This window comes from Barbatula barbatula (assembly GCF_947034865.1).
Source record: "Barbatula barbatula genome assembly, chromosome: 13".
Taxonomy (NCBI): Eukaryota; Metazoa; Chordata; class Actinopteri; order Cypriniformes; family Nemacheilidae; genus Barbatula; species Barbatula barbatula.
The window spans coordinates 13,473,522-13,489,800 of NC_136776.1; the positions used below are offsets into that span (position 1 = coordinate 13,473,522).

The 16,279-nt window shown below is 38.7% G+C and overlaps 1 protein-coding gene and 1 long non-coding RNA gene across 5 annotated transcripts in view; one reads left to right on the forward strand and one right to left on the reverse strand.

Moving 5' to 3' along the window:
* Window positions 1-2,212: 2,212 nt before the first annotated feature.
* LOC306902742 (uncharacterized protein) overlaps window positions 2,213-16,279 on the reverse strand; it is a 36,142-nt gene continuing 22,075 nt past the window's right edge. For 3 of the 4 annotated variants that reach the window (XM_079471569.1, XM_079471567.1, XM_079471568.1), the window contains 3 exons: window positions 3,994-4,131; window positions 3,719-3,831; window positions 2,213-3,596 (listed from right to left, as the gene is read on the reverse strand). In XM_079471569.1, coding sequence (XP_079327695.1) covers window positions 3,486-3,596; window positions 3,719-3,831; window positions 3,994-4,131 — 362 coding nt within the window. In that variant the 3' untranslated portion in view covers window positions 2,213-3,485. Of the gene's footprint in view, window positions 3,597-3,718; window positions 3,832-3,993; window positions 4,132-4,266; window positions 4,588-4,688; window positions 4,865-16,279 lie in introns of those variants that run through there. The other variant, XM_079471566.1, reaches the window with a different exon arrangement.
* LOC306902743 lies at window positions 12,702-16,018 on the forward strand. Its single transcript, XR_013787470.1, has 3 exons — window positions 12,702-12,832; window positions 14,930-14,967; window positions 15,073-16,018. It is a non-coding gene; the product is annotated as an uncharacterized lncRNA (long non-coding RNA).

Consider the following 16,279-nt stretch of genomic DNA (forward strand, 5'->3'; position numbering starts at 1 on the left):
CTTCAGGTCGATAACCACAAACCAATCCTGGTGTCAGATGGAGTACAGGGAGTGCTTCTGCGTCAACGTCGCAGGGTGGGGCGCAGTCCCCACCATACTTGCTGACTTACTTAATTCCCTGGCCTGATGGCATTCGTCTGCTACTTCGTCGAAAACTCAAAAGTCTTTGCCGGTGTCACCAAGCAGCCCATGCATCGAAAAAGCTGGACAGAGAGAGTGCATGTAGACCCCCTACCCTGGAGCGCCCACAGGAGAGACGTCTTTATTATAGATCCCAAAAGGACAACATAGAGGTTCTAAGAGGGTACGGAGTGCGCCTCCATGCGCCCCTCACTAAGCTGATGATCAGGTCATTCTGACCGATAATTACCTGTGACCAGTACGTGATGTGCGGTGATGGCGGCAACATACACATTAAGGGTAGAATGGGAGAGATTGCTCTCCAACCCTTCCTGGAGCACGACACTGACCACCAGCTCTGCATGTCTTCCCAGCGGGAAGCGCACTAGGACGAGAACTTGTAGGCATACAGACGCCTAGTGGCGGAAGCCCTGGCCTGAATGATAAAAATTAAATGTATATTGTATAATAAATAACCATTAAATGTAAATATTCCCAATTAGTTGTAATTATTATAATATTTCTTTTTATCTCAAGTTAAAATTAATGCATTCCATTTATGAATGACATATTAGACAAATTGCTTTAAAGAATGCACTGTTTTCAGATTTTTCAGATTTGTGAAATGTCTGCTGCTTCAACTTCAAGATTGAGTCTTCTTGGCAGAACTTGCACTGAAGCTTACATTTCTGCTATTGCACACTAACTGCTCGGTGTGGTTTTTGTGTGGAGGCTTTTGTTTAAAGCTTGGTAGTGTTTCCACTCAGAGATAGAGATGTTTTCTAGGTCACAGAATAGAAAGAAATGTTCTATTTTAATGATAAACTGTAGGTCATACAACTTTTGTATGTTTCTGACATTTAAAAGTGTTTTGTTTTGATATCTGATGATATGATTTAAAATTATATCTGTTTATTAACATGCTTCACCTTTTTCTCTAACATACATTATCTAAACATGACATCAAGCCACTGACACTTTAAATAAACAGACCAGTTATTGCAAAGGATGGGATCTACTTTAGGTGTGATCTTGATATAGAGATGAACTCATACAAGCTGAAGTTACTGAGGTTGATGTCATGCTCATTATTAGATAAAATCTCACTCAGAAATATTTTCACAAGAAATACACAATGAAAAGCTTTGATGATTTCTTACAATTACATTTTCATGTTGTTGTGCACATTTTATTTATTGCAACTTGAAACATGTCATTCAGCAAACTGCAACATGACGAAGTGGACAAGTGTGATACAGAATTGGATTTGGTCATGTTAAAAAAATAACATCAACAAGACTAAAGCTAAAGACCCTTCAAAGAAACCTCGAAGTGTCACCCTGGCTTAAAGGGTCTGCGGGTGACAACAAACTTTTGAAATCAGTAGCTGTTTTATATTAGTCCTTTTAAAAATTGCATGCTATACAGTATATAAACATGCAATAAATGTCTGTTTATTAATATTTCAGATAACAATCAAGTCTAGCCAATGACCATGAGCTCTCCCACAACTTTTTAGGGGGTTTGTAAAGGCCAGTCCAAAAATACTAAACCTAAAGTGTGGATGATTCATTTCCTTTTATATATTTATTATTTTTAGTTCAGTACTGAAAAATCATGCACGACTGAAAGCAAGCCTACTTAAGTTTAATCCTTCAACAAGTTCCAGTCATTTTCTGAAAACCTACTTTACGTGAGGTGTGTCCATGAAGATGTTGTGCTTTTCTTTACAGCATTCAAGTTTAAAAGTTTGCTTCGTAGAAAAGAAGAGACTCTGATTCTTGACTCTTTGACATGGTTAAATCTAGACACAAGTGGCCCATGTGCACAAACACAAAGAGCATCATTGCAAAGAACAAACTGCAATGCAACCATGTTCCCATGCGGTTTAGACAAATGTTTACAGGTATGAGAAACACACTGCACTCGGTTGAAGGTTAAACCTACAGTCTAGTCAAAGTTGAGACTCTATTAAAGTCAACGGTTACCAAGTGACCAAACCCGTGGAATTATTTTCTGTTTTTAAAGTTAAACCACACTGGATACACTGACATACACCTTTGCATGCAATTCTTTCTTTCTTTATCTTGTTATAACTTTTTTAATTTCAGATATCAATATGAAACACATGAATTAAGCTACCCTTGATAACATGCTTATATTAAACAGAAAGCCTGTTTGTTATGAAACCAATTAATTGGTTTTAATGTCTGTTAATATCTGGTAATATTATTTATGCAATCTGGGCAGCAGCTTACTGTCTAATGTATCTTAAAATGTTATACTAAACTGTACCGGTGAGTAAAGAATAAAACATTCAACTGAATATCTCATTTCAAAAGACAGTGACCTCGGACAATGACTGATGTGAATTGTTTATTTCTACCAGTTTATTCATTATTTATTAGTAATTATATAAATAAATCACTTAATGAACATTTACAGTACTAAATGGAATTAGATTTCACCATGTTACATGTAACATGCGAGAGAGGTTACATTACCTTTTCCAAGCTTGTTTGTCTATAGTGTTGTATTCACAAAAAGTTATGCAATGCTGCTCATCTGAAAAATATCACTAAAAGTTTTGAAAATAGCTGGAATTCATAAAGATATCAGTAGTTGCCTCACTTTATAACTCCCAAACACACAAAATAATGTCAGTTGAAGAAACACTCCTGATTTATTGAGTGCATTTTCTTAGAGATGAAACAACTTTAAAGCTTTAACTCCTTTCGTTTGAACATTTCAGTCACGTCAAATCGAGGAAGTTAAACTCACATTACATTTCTTTCTCACAGTTTTCAATGACCACCATAACACCAAATACTTTTCTTCTGATAAATTAGAAGATGAACCATTTTTATCACCATTGCACCGATAACACTAGAAGGTAAAACAAAATAAGCTTATAATGACAAAAATTCATTCAGTTCAGCAGCCAAACAGTAATTCAGCACTTCACACTTTAAGTTTGTTAAAACACTTTATTTAACCAAACCACATAAGCAATGGTTGCATCTCAGTTGCCACATTTCCCTTGGTTATTAACTAAAGCAGACATTTGACAAAGAGCCGTTTCACTTCGCTTTGTGTCAAAATGAACATAGCTTGAAAAGCATAAACTATATTTACAGTTTGAACTGGTTTCAAGCACTTACATCTAATTATATGTTTATTGCACAATATTGTCTAGGAGGAAGTGAAATAAGCAGGCTTTTCAAAGTGGTTCTTAAAATATATATGTAAGGATTGAAACTTTCTTCAGAATACTCAACAACTGGTTTTGCATTCATTCATGTAAGAGTTGAGTGTCTTACTACTATTTGTTTTTCATTGTTGTATGCTGTGAGATATATGTTTGGTCAGTCATACTGTTGTGTTCGCAGTTTTGGCAGATTTAGAGCAGCGTACGTGCTGTCGGCATTACTGGGTCTAGACTTTTTACGCACTTTTGAAAAGTCCACTTCTGCATACTGAAAGAGAAAATGGGGACGCATGTGTAAGCATTGTCAGGTCAACTGTTTTATAACCCAAACAATATAAAAATATTTAGATCTGCAAGAATGATCTAAATATTCAGTAACCAGTTCTGTACCTGTAGTTGGTTTGGGTCTTCATGCGCTTGAATCTGCTGTAGGTCGGTGTTATTAAGTTGTTGTGAACGTTCTTGCAATCTTTTATTTCCAACAACAAAAACCTTTAATAGCCCTGAAAAATAAAGTTATATTTAACAGGACTAAAGATGGATGTTAATTTAGGAATTAGTAGAAGACAATACATGTTTAATCACAACAGTAGCTTAGAGTACCGATGAATGTTCTACCAATATTACAATGTTTATTCTTTGCTAATTGAAGAAAAATAACTCACCTATTACCACAATGAACAAAACACCACTCAGCAGACCGAGTATGAGTGGAAGAGTCTGACATGATGACTGATTCTGTTCCAACTTTGTATGATTCTGATATATATAAGTGGTTTCTTCATTTGGACTTTCTGTTGTCTCTGAAAAATAATGAGTAACTTTACAATCTCTTATTGTACATAATACATTCTAGTTACTCCATTCCAGCGTAGTAATGACATGTTTATGTCCATTAGACTAAATATCAATAAAACTGATTAAAAAGGAGCATTTACCATTTATCTGCAGTCTGATGCCACTGCTGAATTTAGGAGGTGTATCTGTCTTCATACAGTAATAAACTCCTAATTCATTAACAGTGATGTTATTTATAAACAGATGATTTTTAGATTGTACTGAATATTTGCGTCTGAATGTTGTGTTGAAGAATAAAGATGTTGTTGATAAAGTGCGTAATATCATCACAGGAGGATCTGGTACTTTCAGTAATAACCAATAAATATCTCCTTCATCCAGATCACAGTTTATAGTCACATTTTGTCCCAAATCAGTTAGTTGATCTAAAGTCTTTGCAGCTTGACACCATATGAAGAGGTCTATAAAATAGCCGTAAAAATTAAGAGTTCACATTTAAATACAATATGAATAAAAAATAGAAATAAACAGACACAATTACATTTCATGTAAATACACTTACAAATCTGAAGCTGCATGATTTTCATGTTGTAATTTTGATAAAACACAATTGAGCTCTGCTGCCGTTTTATAAAGGGAGGTAAAGTCTACCCACACCAAGCACAGGAAGTGAAGTTTTCTCTGACCACATTGTATAGACAATTTTTTAACTCTTACTACCCCATATCCATAGTAACTTTAAAGCATTTTAAGAATTTTTGGTGATATAATTAATTAAACTAGACACGTCTGCACACTAAATCCTCAACCTACAGGTTTATTTAAATCTTTTTTTAACTCCTTTTGCCCGACAAGTCTCAACATTATCAATAATTGCCTGTCAACTGGTGTTGTTCCAGCAGCATTAAAATCTGCTGCTGTAATGCCAGTTCCAAAAAAATAAAATGCTGATATGGACAATTAATTTACATAATTACCACCCCATTTTCAATTTACATTTTCTGTCACAGTTGCACATCGACCTTATGGTTAATAATTTTTGTGAGCCTTCTCAGTCGATTTATTTTTGTTTATTTCTGGATTCCAAAAATAAACAGCTTTAATCAAGGACACTAATGATTTTCAAATAGCCTCTGACTCAGGTTCTCATTCCATTCATATCTTTCTTGACCTAAGCACAACTTTAGATACTGCCGATCAGTTTCTGGGACTGCTTAAATCTGGTTTAAGTCTTATCTCTTTTATTGCCGCCAATTTATTTTTAGTAATCGTTTTAGGTCTGACATATGGCACTGTCTCTACTGTTGTCTCCCAGGGTTCAATCCTGAGTCGCTTAGTTTTATGCATTTATATGTCTCCTCTTGGTCTGGGTTTAGCATTTGCTATAATTTTTAAGCAGACGATTAGGACTTGGATTAAGCCTATAAACCTCGTCAAAATGTGGATGTGACGAGATTGGTATCCTTCATGCAGTGGAGCCACTGCAGAGTGCCGTGTTCAGAACACAGGGTGAATTCCCGGCCCAGGAGGTAGTATCTAAGAGTGAGAATGACCCATCTGATGGCAAAGCACTCTTTTTCGATGGTGCTGTACTTAGTCTCTCTCTTTGAGAGCTTGCAACTTATGTACAGCACCGGCCGCTCCTCCTCCCCCAACTCCTGAACCAGTACGGCACCCAGCCCCCTGTCCGATGCATCAGTCTGCAACAAGAATGAGAGAGAAAAATCAGGAGAGTGTAAGAGCGGCCCGCCAAACAAGACAGCCTTCACCTGGCTAAACGCCTGCTGGCACTGCTCCGACCACTGGACCGGATCTGGTGCCTCCTTTTTAGTAAGATCAGTCAGCGGGCTGGTGAGGTACGATTTGTTGGGCATGAAGCGCCTGTAGTATCCCACCAGCCCCAGGAACTGTTCTACCTACTTTTTGGTCTTGGGTCTCGGACACATTCCTGGAAAAGCATTTCTTAGAACTTAGTTCTTTCCCCTTAGAACTAATAACTGGATTGTATCTTCCTTTGTCTGAGTATCTTGGGTTACTCGATACAACCAGTTTTTTTATCGCAAAGTAAGGATAGGTAGGCGGCTGTGAGGTTTGGAGAGGCTGACGGTCCACAGAACGGACCTGTTCGAACACAAGCTTTAAGAACTCATCCCGGGACTGGTCCAGGGGAGAGTCATTGCGATCAGAGAGGATTTGCCTTTCCAAGCCGCTCAGTTCCCCTGAACCAGAAGCCAGTGGTCCTGTTTCGGCTTTGCCAGCCTGCACGAGAGTCGATCCGGAGCTCTGGTTCCCGCTGCGTGGTCGGTGGGATTCCCTGATCGCCTCCTGGGCGGGACTCGAGGCGGCCTGGGAGGCCGGGACCTGGGAGGCCGGGACCTGGGAAAGGGGATAGGGCGAGGAGAAAGTGAAGGCACGGGAGGAACAAGACCTCCGAGGAGGAGAGAAAGGCCACTGGAAGCACACAACCATCTGGTCCTCGCCAGTTGAATGGCTTGGGAAGGAGAGGGATGAACTGCTCCAGTACCAGCCAGTCGATGATGTCTTTGACGTCGCCTTCCCCAGCCAGCAGCCATTTGCAGCACGAGTCCCGGAGCTGTTGGGCCATCTCAAAGGGTAGACTGGTTTCGCCGAGCCCCAGGTGCTGGCGATGTTCTTCCAGGATCCGGCTGACCCACTGGACGATGGCATTCTTCAGGTCATCGAAGACCAGGAGGTTCTGTACGGAGGTTCTGTACTTCAACGGCAAAAGACGCATAGCCCAGTCCGCTGGACTCCGCGCTCTTTTCAAAAACTTCTAGGAATGCCTCGGGATCGCCCTGTGAACCCATCATGGCCAGCGGTTTCTCCTCGAACCCCCTGGTCTATCCAGCTCCTGAAACTCTTGCGGTCCTCCTGCTGGGCCTGGAGGATCAACTGTAAACATCGCTCCTGGTCAGTATGTAGGTCCAGCAACGCCTGGTGTTGCTCACAATGAAGGACCGCCAGGGACGTGATGACCTCCGCAAACGCTGTGGCTGGCGGTGACTGCATGATGGCAGTGGCCATCTTGCTTCCCTCCCGGGTTTGGGCACCAATGTAATGGGATTCAATAGCTAGAGGACGAGGTTGGCTGGACTGACACAGGCTGGACAGGCTTTATTCTTATTTAACAACACGGGTAGAAAATCAGATCAACACTAAAACACAGGCAGCTGTTCCATCAACACTCTGAGAGCTGGAAAATATAGAGCAAAAGCAGTGGGTGGTGTCCCTGCGGGCCATTCATATCCCGGACCATCTCGATCAAACAGCTGAGGTGCTCTCTCCACAGATCGCTTCAGCTAGATGGGAGCAGGAGGAGCACCCCTGCACACCTTCTAGACTTGGCTCTCAGAGCACATGCTTTGACATCCACTCCCCCCTGTCCGATTCCCTTGAGAAGGGGACGGTCTGGCACACAAGACCATACCTCTGGAACCCCCATGTATGGACCTTGGACGGGACGAGGAGATCCAAAGTGACCTGTCTCCCTCTCTCGTAAGCATTGGTCACTCAGGCAAGAGCACTAACCACCAGGCAACTGTCGCTATCCTGCTCGTGGGCACTGGGTCCGAGCGCCTCTCTGGCAGACATCTGTAGAGCTGCGGGTTGGGCGGCAGCCAGCCTTTTTGCACGAGCATCAAACCTGTGTCGGACCGGGTCTTGAGTAAGACCTACTGTGGCTGGGCGTACGCCTGGGAAGCACCCTCTTTAGGCAAGTAAGGGAGCTATTCCAGCCGCCGTATTTCCTCCACTGGACGAAGTATAGGCATTCCATCCATCACTGAGCACTTCGGGGGTATGAGCCCGGCGGAGCAGCTCATTTTCAAGCCCAGTTTATGTGAGATTCCCTCACAAGCTGAACCCTTGTATCTGGGCTAGTGCTCCACACTTAGTGACTCCCCTCCTTGGGTAGTCCTGTCTGACACTTTCTCACCCTGGAAGTCAGATATACATTACCTTTATTTTTATTTATCTGTTTGCTTTACATTAAATTGCTTAGTCATGATCAACGCAACAGTCAAATCATTACATTAAAATGTATTTATTAAAACATTTATTTTTAAATTCAACAACAAATGAAAAGTTTGATTTCATAATGACTAACACATTTTTTATTATGTAATGATTTTTTTGATGTGTGTTAGTCAGCATTCTTTTTATTATAATGGCTGAAATCAAAACTTATTATCTCATTTAGAGTTATCTCATTTTGTAATCAAATATTCATTATAATATTATACATTACTCGTGTCCTTTTTCATATAATTGCATCAGCGTGAGCGTCATATGCATACATGCAATTTCAGATATAGTTCAAGTTTTCTCATTACTGCTGAAACCTGAAAGCTATTGTTCAATATCAGTATTAAATCCATGAAAATGCCGTAAGTGAGTCCTTTCTCTTTCTCTCAACAGGTAGTGGTCTAGCTTTTGTTAAAACTAGTAACTTTTAACTGTATTAGCACATATTGTATTATTGCTCCCTTAACTCTCTGTAAATCGCTTTGGATAAAAGCGTCTGCTAAATGACTGTTACGTAACATCTATTACATAAACTTATGACCAATAGCTACCTCGTAGTACCTCGTGACACGATCTACCGGTCGTGGTCACATCGTGACAACTTAATGAATTAAAAAACAATGTTGGGAACGAGTTTTTCCCAGTATTTTATTTAATGTTCTTTGGGTGGACATGCAGTACAACAAATTTAACTTGTCCTTATTTGCCCATAACTATTTTCAAGACTTATTGAATAACATTTAAATGACAGACAGAATGGAATACTTCATTTTACTGAACATGAACATATGTTTAAAACAGTACATTTATAAATGTATGTTTTAAAAAAAAACATTTTAAAGGTTTCTCCAAAACTTGAAAGAGGATTTCATCTGTATGAAGTGTGCAGGTGTGGGTAGTTACTCCATCGTTTTCTTGGCCCTATTAAAAAAACAAAGGTGAGTTTTAAACCAATACATATCTCATCTCCTTTCCTGCATACCTACATTAGCATTAGTCATCACGCATTTTTGCCTAAAGGTTGCAGCCTTTCCTTCTAAAAGAGCTGTGGCCAGATGTTCTGTTGATGTACTGTAGCTCAGTGGTAACAGCATTGTCAACAATGCAAGGTTGTGGGTTCAATCCCGGGGGATTGCAGATACCTATGTAAAATGTATAGGATAATGCTATGTAAATCGCTTTGGATAAAAGCGTCTGCCAAATGCCTAAATGTAAATGTAAATTGCCGGCAGGACACAGACTGGTTTGCTGGCAGGACACGCACGGGATTGGCCGGCAGGACACGGACGGGAATGGCCAGCTGCACCGGGCTGGAATTTATTAAAAGCATAAGCCTTTATTCAAGGTTTTTATAAACAAATTAAATCAGTACCTTACAACGCTTTCTGTATCGAAGAATACCAAAGCAAGGAAAATCTTGCTGTGTCGTGTTTAAAATTCCTTTCCTTTATTTACCTCTGTTTAAGTCTCTATTCACTACAACTCCCCTGGCTGCTGTTCTTGTTTTTAACTTCTATACGATAGATTTGCATTTGTACTTCACTGTACATCATAATCTTTGATCAATAAAAAATTTGTTTGCCAACATCTAACAATAAGACGAAGCGATTTAGTTCAACGCAAGTCTCCAACAACCAGCAGAGCCAGCAAAAGAAATAGTGATCTGATATGAGCCTGAACACACAAATCAACATCTGATATCTGAATATCCTGCAAGAGGAAAGGGGGCTGCAAAACGAATGGAGACCTAACGTTAGCCTTCCTGTTACTGGCATTTGAAAGTCTTATATGTAAAAAAAATTCTTACTGTCCTGTACTTTTGAGCGTATTAGTAATTTGGCTGTGCTCAGGTTTTTTTTGGCGCACTAAGTTTGCTGAATTACAATTTATTCCCATAAGGTACACAATATTACCAAAAATATTGTTTCTTCCCCTCCTAATAAACAGGTTTGACTACTTCATTAATTTCTGTGGGTACTACCAATCCTAATGTTGCAGCATGTAATGATATTATGGAATTGTGTTCTTCTAATTTTATAGCAACAGTTTTTCTTTTTCCTTTTCTTTTCCAATGTGACAATGCCCCTGTGTATAGGGGAAGCAGTGGCGCCCCCAGAAAATGTTAATGGGGTGGCCACTAGGAGTACTTTGAGCCAAGAACAAATCACTTCACGTCAATGTCTTGTACATAGCAGTACAGTCATTATAGCACAGAAAAGAGGTTCTTCCGAAACTGCTGTCTAGTGAGGTAGGCTGGACGAGAGCCGGGATTCAAGGTCTCGTATCACGGAGGAGATTGGGAGCATAAGAGGACGAGCGACCGGGCCATCAGAGAAAGAGGACCAGGCCTGGCTTTTAGTTATAGAGTGTTCACACCAAACGCGAATGAAGCGTTAAGTGCGAGTGATTTACATGTTAAGTCAATGTATTGCGCGAATGACGCGACTCGACAAATCTGAACTTTGCGCCGCGTTAACCAATCAGGAGCTTTCTCTAGTAGGGCCTTGATTATGACACGGAGCGGAGGCAGAAATCCGAAACAACAATGAAGGACTGCGCCTCCGATAGATCTGATGGACCCAGACACGGTGCTGAACGGGTGTATGTCATTCTTCAGCCTTCCATACCTTATAATGTGCAGCTACCCTCTCAACAAAATCCATGTCAGCCATTTCGCAACAAGACAAGAGCCGCCTGGAAGAAGCCCCTCCCATGACGCGAATTGTCTGCTGTTTCAGAAGAACTCGTCACAAGTCATTGGATGATTAACTTTTGGCTCTAAATCTGCCTTGAAATTAAAACCAAAGGTGTTCAGCAGGGTTTAAGACTTGAATGCAGACCAATCAAGTTCTGTCACACTGACTGAATCAGTAATTTCTGATAAAAAAAAAGAACCTTGCCCTATACACAGGGGGCATTGTTATGTTGGAAAAGCTCACGTAGCATGATCTTGGCACGGATTTAGTGTTATGCTTGTAAGTGATAACTACCAAACCCATTATAAATTTATTTTTATGTTCAAAAGTTGCAAATTCCTTAGTTCATGCACGTAGACTAATGTTATCGGTATATATAGTTACTATGCTAGGCACTATTGCCATAGCGAGTTGAGTGAAAGTCATTGATTGTACCCATTACAGAAAGCACAACGCCTGGTCGTGAGTGTGTTTCCTATAATATAACTACAGAAAATGATTTGCATTGGTAACTAAACACATTCACGTCCGTGTGTGGTGTTTTGGGTGACTGCAAATGTGTTATGTATCTAGCAAGATAGCTGCTATGGAGCTAGCACGCTATGATCTAACAGCTAAAATCTAGCTGCTACCGCAGTATCCAATTTGGACTATTAGTATAGCCCAGTAGTATACCCCCTGGGAGGCAAAAGAGTGATTTAGTTCGTGTCCAGTTTATGAAGTGACATGATGTAACAGCGGTTTCTGATAAGTCAACAAATTCATGTGTATTGGGCTGCCCACGTGGAAGCTTAGACAACGACAGTATTTACGACATTGAAAACAGAACATTGCGCTTTTCAACCACATTGGGGAACCCTACACCAAAACGGCTTGTTGTTGCTTTGAAGAACATGGGGTTCAGCAGTTATCATTGAAGGAAGTGTTGAATATGGCAGGAGGATAAAGATAATTCATTAAATTTCTAATGGATACTCATTGATTCAAAGAATATATTTTTATATATATATGCTGGGAAGGATCTGAGCTTTCGATGGAGGAGCTGAACACACAACAATAATGAAAGCACGGGTAAAAGTATCTGATTCATTGCCACAGTAGATGGCAGTAATGCTCTGCTAAAGACGCCGATCCACCAAAGAGAAAACAACAAGAAGACAAAGATGAAAACCCACCATTTCCGAGTATGGTATTCCTGCACAATTGGAGGGTGCAGTTATAGGGTCTCTCTTTTTCAAGATGCATAAAACAATCCAAAAAGGGAGATCCTTTAAAGCATTAAGGAGATGCGACACGTTTATTTCAGTGAAGTGGAAGAATTTTAATAGACATATTGACAAACAATTGAGGAAAGGAGGGAGACAGTTCAATTGGTGGGTATTGCTCTTATATTTATTTGAAGTAGACGTCAATAACATGAATATTCTATTTTACCTTATCTCTCTACAACTCTTCACATTTCATAAGTGTTACATCTTTCTCTCGCTCTCTCACACACTCTCTCTCACACACACTGCTTTTGCCTCTAGCACAATATTTTGTTCTTGCACAAAAAATTGGGTTCTTTCATATAAAATAAATAAATAAATACATGTGTATTATAAATAAATGTATTTAAATTTAACCTCTGGTGCATTTTGAATAAAAAAACACATTAAAGATACTCCTGAGATTAAATGTCTTTCGAACTATATGTACAAATTAACCACCTGGGTCTTAAAACCGCGGTCCTGAAACTGCAACCGTTGCTATATCATCCAGTTCGGCAGGTGGCGCTGTCACAAAAAAAACAGGGTCCTATAACCGGGGTTCTTTAGCCGGGGTCCTATATCTGCGCCATCCGATTGTGCAGGAATATAGAATTGCCATTTCCCGGTGTAGGACGGACGCTTTATTTTAAGAATTTGTCACAGACCTGCTACATATATATCATATCTTCGTAACATTGAACCACCATGATTGTCGGGTATGCGCGTCTTAGCCAATCTTCGGTTTTGTTCATTGTTTTGTTTATTAACATTGGGATTTCGTCAGAGACATTCACTTCCTTTAAATAGGCCTTAGCCTGTATGGGCGAAGGACGAACTGATATATTTAGCCATCTTTCTTTACTAATATTATCGTACAGATTTCCAAGCATGAATGTCCATATAATGACATGTTATAACGATTATTGGAAGTTGTAGTGCCTTTGGGTTACGATTTCTGTTTTACCTTCCGTTCGTTTACGTATTGACCTTGAAACCCTTTATTTTATTACAGCCTCGACCCGGCGTAAGTAGTATAAAATATAAAAAATGCCACTAGTTGAACAGTTAAAGGTAGTTTACATATTTTCTGTTTTATGGGCCATTTTATTAAGCCTAAAGCTGCGATTTGTTTGTTCTTAAACCGCTCATGTTGATTGATATTAAATTGTTTATTACACAAACCATTTTCACAAATCTGAAGGTTTATAATTTAGCTTGTTTTTCCTCGTTACATACTATAAAAAACAGTATTTGGTTTTGGTTTCAGTTTCATTTCAGTCTCTATTCGCATAATATCTGTCATAATAGTATTTTAAAATAAATTAGTATGCATAAATGGGTGTTTTAAAATAAATTAATATGCATAAATTAGTATGCATAAAATAGTATTCTCAATGTACCAGAATAACCTACTGTTTCATGAAAACATTTGAAGTGTGAGGTTGTGTCTAGAAGGGAGACAGCGGAAGTGAAGCAAACTCTCGCCATAAAATTCAATAAATTGCATTAGCTAACACCAACACCCAACCCTAAACCTAACCTTACAATAATAAAGAAACTAGTAATTAACTGTCAGCGTAACATAAATTATGCGCTATTGAAGTGCGCATGCCCAGTGGAGGTTGCTGAATCCGTTCTACCAATAACGTACATATTAATCGCCTAATATGTCCTAATAGTAGGTATGGTTTTGGTGTTGGAATAGTAGGTACTTTTGAGTTTATGGCTAAATAGATTGCTCAAACTGTGAAATACTAACAGGAGATGAAAGTGCCCATTGTTGCCTAGACAACATTGTGGCCAATAACTGTCACGCACATCAAAATACAGCTCTTCTTTCCATTAAGGTATTTATAAATTTTAATGTCGTGTGTTATGTTTACTTTATACTTACATTTGTAAATTTATTGAAGCATCTGTTATATAATTTAATAATGCTGTTGAGCGGTGAGTTGTCGGTAATATCAGCAGTGCATCATTCTGCACTTCAAAGTTTTACCGGAAGTAGTAGACCATCCTGGAATCTTTGGAATACTATTTTCAACATACAACAATTTGGGACATACTAATTCTACTTTTGAATACTATAAGGACGGATAGTATGCTGATTGGAACGCAGGACGTGAAACCATGTTGATATTACCCACAACTGTAGCGCTATACTTCAGTAACAAAATTAAATAAAAGATGATTTAATGCATGTAAATATACAGTAATCATTACATAGGAAATAATGACTGAATAAATACTTGAATGGAAGAAAGAGCTGTATTTTGATGTTCGGGACAGTTAAGGATCACAGTGTCAACTAGGCAACAGCGGCCACTTCCGCTTCGTAAGTCCCAGTGCGTGTAAACAGGATTGCTACGCACTAAAATGTATTTACTTTACCATAACAAATAGGCTACAGTGCATACTTTAATGGCATAGTATGAGTAGTCGAATTGGGATGCAGCATTTGTCTTTTATCTTTGAGTGCGCCCTCGTATGGTCATACAGTATCTGTTTCATTTTATTTACAAGCTTACAGAAGTACACGGAATTGACCCCAAAGAGTTTTAGGTCTTAGTTTTTTAGGTACGAAAACCATCTTTTTGACGTTAAAAAGGACTGTCAGGATTCACTAAATATACGCAGTGAAACATTAGTGCTGAAGAGGTGTGGTAGCCTAAAGTTATTTTTGTGGCTGTCCTTATTGCATATGCATCGACTGTAAGCATCTATTGAGTTAGATATGATCTTAATGGGAGAACCTCATCCCATTACTTGAGATACAAATTTTTATTGAGATTTTAATTTTATTCTTTCCGCAGGTGCCTTATCTGCTTGTTTATAGTGTTGCTTAACAAAGGTAAGCAAAGTAACAATCTAACTACAGTTTAAAGACAAATACTTCAAATATGGTCTATGGACAAGTTATGTATTTTAACATTTTTACACCTTCCTTTGATTTTAGTGTCTCTGGGGGTCTCAGTTACAGGCTATGTTGGAGGCTCTGCTGTCTTACCATGTTCTTACACAGAAGATAAAAGTAAAGTACACGAAGTGAATTGGATGTACAATCACATAAAAGTTGTGTATGAGTTTATTCCAGGAGGTCCACAAAGTAATAAGGACAGTGAAAGATTTGAATCATTTCGTGATGAATATGACAGCGGAAACTACTCTATCAGAATCAAGAAACTTGAACAAACTGATAGTGGCGTGTACACCTGCATAATCACACCAGCAGATTATTTACAGAGTACACAGCTCATCATCAAGGAACAAACATTTCCTCAACCAAGGTCCAAAGGTGAAACCCACTGGAGCTTATTACAGCATCTGTTGTTGTTGCTGTTTAACTTTTTGTTGATATGATTGTGATCATAAAAAAGATTCCACATATGTTTCCTGTTAACTTTAAACCATTAATGCAAGCGCTATTCACAGAATGAATTTAATTATGTCTAAGCCATTTCAGGATGTACCCGTTTCCCAATGTTGTGGGACTGGTTGTAGTTGTTGTAGCAGATTCTAAACATTGCACTAATACTTTGTACAAAACAATACCAACTGCAAAACAGTCCAGCAAAATAATGCCTAATAGAGAACATACTGGGTCTTTTGGTTTATATACAGGTATATATATATATATATAATAAAAAACATTTCAAATCAAACAACATGAAACACAAACACTGAAATCATTGTAAATCTATTATAATGAAATGTTTCCAACACTTTATTGACTTTCCATACATTACCAGACTGTAAGAATGTCGGTGGCTTAGTAAAGATTATGTTAATTTCCTAAAGCATTTATTATTAATTACATTACTTTTTTAATCGCTCTGCTTTCAAGAATAAGTTTCTGTTTTTAAAATAAGTGTGTATAAATATAAATAAATGATTGATGTAGCAAACTTGTACAGCTTGTTTTTAATGAGTGTTTATGTGGTTTAAAAGGCATTCAACCATCACAGCAAACATCTAATCTAACTTGTGACTTACATTATTCATGTTCTGTTACTATATTATAGGGGAAGAACACCATTGCATTAAATGTATTATATGGTCAAAAGGAAGGAAGATGTGGTGTAACGTTAATATTTGGCTTTATACTGTACCATTTTTACTAACAATATAGCACAGCTTTTCATATTAATATATCACAATTTGCT